The 3,697-nt window shown below is 37.9% G+C and overlaps 1 protein-coding gene across 1 annotated transcript in view; it reads left to right on the plus strand.

Annotated features, from left to right (window-relative positions):
- The window catches only part of MYO5C (myosin VC), a 34,972-nt gene extending 31,449 nt beyond the window's left edge, over positions 1 to 3,523 (plus strand). The window contains exons 40-41 of the mRNA XM_038147337.1: positions 130 to 210; positions 470 to 3,523. Coding sequence (XP_038003265.1) covers positions 130 to 210; positions 470 to 622 — 234 coding nt within the window. The 3' untranslated portion in view covers positions 623 to 3,523. The remainder of the gene's footprint in view (positions 1 to 129; positions 211 to 469) is intronic.
- The last annotated feature ends 174 nt before the right edge of the window (positions 3,524 to 3,697 follow it).

Here is a 3,697-nt window from a genome sequence, read left to right on the forward strand (position 1 = left end):
TCTCTTTACTGCAAAATGTTTTACAGAAACTTTAATTAAATATCAGTGAGAATGTCATAATAATGCTTTCTTCTTTTTGTCTTCTCCTTTTTTATGACACACTAAAATAATCTTTTGTAATTTGAGCAGATAGTTAAGATCCTGAACTCGTACACTCCAATAGATGACTTTGAGAAAAGAGTGACTCCATCGTTTGTTCGGAAGGTCCAGGTAAGAGCTGCCACTGCTATTTCTGTATATTCAGCTTACAGGGCCCTTCATACACATGAGTTTTGGTGCTTTACAATTGTACTTGACCTTTACATCACATTATTACTAAGTAGCTCATCTTCTAGACACTTGAAAGTGATGCAAGCAAATCTGCTTAACATCATGGAAAAGCAAGATTTGCAATGGGAAAAAAGCAATGTGCTGGCTTTGCTTTGATTCTTAATTCATTGTTTTCACACTCTTTCTGTTCTGATTTCAGACTCTGCTAAACAACCGTGAGGATGTTCCACAGCTGATGCTTGATACCAAGCATCTCTTTCAAGTGACGTTTCCTTTCACCCCCTCTCCACATGCTTTGGAACTGATACAAGTCCCCAGCAGCTTCAAACTTGGCTTTCTCACGAGGGTTTAATGAAACCAGGGAATTGGTATTTCCTCAGAGACTCTATAAAGACAGCAGACTTTCATGGTTCATTTCACCAGCTGGTGGATAGTATGGCAGCGTGCAGTGAATTAAGCTGTTAAAAACTTGTTCGTTGGTCAAGACTTGAAGAGTAGGAGTAATTTTGTCTTGTTATTTCCATCTCCCTTTTCCTACTCTTCTTCCTTCATTTCAGTCCTACAAGAATAACTTTATATCATCACCTGGACACAAAGCTTACCATACAGTTTTTAGACCATACCTGACAAGAAAAGCATTTATCTGACAAGTTTGCATTGCTGCCCTGTCAGCAGCAGTCAGAGGGGAAGACTGGCATGTGATAGATGTTACTGCTTTACAATTTTCTTTGCCTTCACTTCCTGTAATGAGAGGGGTTTTTTTCTTCCCAAGGCAATTCTGTTCTTTGCCTTGATATATTTGAGACTGGATTTCACCTTTCTGTGAAGAGGGGAACTGAGATCAATCTAAGAGAATGGCTGTTACAAACCCACAATGTCTTTTTGTAGGCAGGCTGGCTCGGCTCTCTGAGTGCTTGCACTGCAGCTCAGGCACTCTGCACAGCTCCTTGGCCAGAGCAGGGACTCAGGTGCTCTTCTTGGAGACAGGTTTCAGTTTTGTTCTCTGCAGTGCCAAGTTTGGATTCAATATCAGTTATTGTAATAGAAAAGTTAGATATAAAATTCATGCTATGATCCAGGTTTGAAGTACAAGCTTGGTTCTCTGAAAGGCAGGAGTCATCTCCTGGTTTGGTTCCATCTGCAGTGCAATGTATTTCAGAATACACACTGAGTATGCACACATCACCCTTCTGCCTTTCTCATTTTTGCTGGTTTCCCTCCTCCAGTCCAGAGACTGAATAGGAGCGGATGCAGCAGCTGTGGTCTGGTTTAATGATAAACCAAGCTTAATTCCTTACATTTCACCTTTACTTACGTAATTTCAGTTGCAGGATCCTTAAATGCAGAGATTGTCTCCTTTCTGCTTTGTTCAGCCTTTTCCCTGTGGTCAGGGCGTAAAACATTACTTTATTTAGTTCTGGACCCTGTCAGAACAGCAGGGGAAATAGCATTCACCTCACCACAAGGGTGACTGTCCTTAAATAGGTTAACTAATGCTGGGTTTCTAGCTACTCTGTTTACCATAGTTATTAAAATCAAGTACTAAAGCTCTGAAATAGCTAAAGGATTATAATGAATTAATTTAAGGAACAATTTCTTTGATTATTTTGTTTTTTACTATTACTACAGTGCTAGTACTTGTTTAATTTCACAAAAATCTTTTAAGTATAAAGAGAGAATCATTCTTGCTATTTAGTGTTCCTGGTGCTTACCATGTACAGTGTGATATTCCTCATGATATCCACAGAAATATAGTCAAAATATATGAAGGAAACATTTTGAGGTTTGTTTAATAACAATAAAAGCTGTACAAAAGATCGCACATGTAGGTAGACTATTTTAACATATTAAATAAAGTAGTTTTAAATCAATTTGTAGTTCTTTGTGTGATGCAGTAGTTATGTTTTCAGTATGGAATCATTTGAAAGAAGTTACTCGGAACTATGTGAACATTTGTGAGTGTTGTCAGTCTCATACTGCACCAGAAACATTTATTTAATTTAGTTGCTTTGCTGTAACATTGTGTCTCTTCCTGTCAGCATTGTGTGCTGTCCTTGGCTCCTCATGAATTTCTGGAAATAGTTTAATGGAAGCAACTTTTGTTGCTGCAAATTGTGCCCAGCCTTTTTTTGCAGCTCCTGGAGCTGTGTGTCTATTACCTGGGCTGACAGGAGGAAAATCACAGCCCACTCTCGCATCCACATCACAGAGAAGTGTCAAGGTGCGTGTGCTGTTGTGACAAAAACTGTTGATCAAGGAAAACTGTTCTGACAATCTGATGCTACTTTGAGAGCTTTTTGTGGAGTGTGCTATTAATGCTGTATATGCAAACAACAAGGTATATTTTTAAAACAAAGTTTATAATTATCCGACTTGCTGTGTGCTCTCAGAACTTCTCTTGCTTTTGCTGATATTAATGCCTTCAGCCAGAATTGAAGTGCAACATTCTTTTTGTTCTCTGTTATTCTTCTGATTATAAGGAGCAGTTTTAGTGAAGGGCATTAGTGAGGTTAACTTTCCTAGAATGATGCTAAAGGAGAAAGGTATTTCATTCAAATGGGAAAGTGTTGAATGGTGATCTTTACTGCAGTGGGGACACACTGAAATGGCTTATGGAGAGATGTGTAAGATGCTTTTGGCATTTTTGGATGTGTTTAGACTTGTGACTCCTGCAGTTTCTGGGAATAGAGCTTAGCAGCACAGGTGGCCCCTTTCAGTCCTGTGCACCCATAATATGCTCATAAAAATTATTTGGACTAGTTACTTTTACCAAGTCTCTACTGGGCTGAGATTCAGTTCTGTCTTTTTTCCCTCATTTTACCTCAGATCCCCTTGACTACCAAATGTGAAATCTAACGGCATTAATTCAGTGTTTTCCATAGAGTCTTAATAATAGATGTGACCTTCAGCAGTTCTTAAATTTTGCAGACATGTTTTCATAAATATCCCAAAAGTTTTTTCAAAGAATGCAAGAAAAGCAGCAATTTTTAATCCCATTGACTTTAAATTTACTGTCTTAGAACAGGAGAATCGTAGAAGTATAACAAAGGAAGAACCAGCATGGACACTACTCAATTGGTTAGACTTGTAATTTTTTTTAAGAATATGAGATAAACTTAATATTGGCAGTACTGTTTATCAGAATACCAAGTTGATAGTTGGGAAAATCAGTTGTCAGTCACCTCCCCAGTATATTTCAACTTTACTATTTGCTAAAAATACTTGTTTACAAACAAACCATAAAAAAACCTGCTGTGTGGAACAGGCAGGTAAGGTCTAGGTTGCCTAATAGTTTCTGTACTTTATTCTATGTTCTAAAAGAGGGCAGTTAAAATAAAGTCATTATCAGTAATCCCCAGTATGTAACTGATCTGAGGTGATGCAACTGGAGTGGCTGAGCTTTAAATACCTTTAAGCAGAATTAATA

Source organism: Motacilla alba, chromosome 10 (genome assembly GCF_015832195.1).
Source record: "Motacilla alba alba isolate MOTALB_02 chromosome 10, Motacilla_alba_V1.0_pri, whole genome shotgun sequence".
Lineage (NCBI taxonomy): Eukaryota > Metazoa > Chordata > Aves > Passeriformes > Motacillidae > Motacilla > Motacilla alba.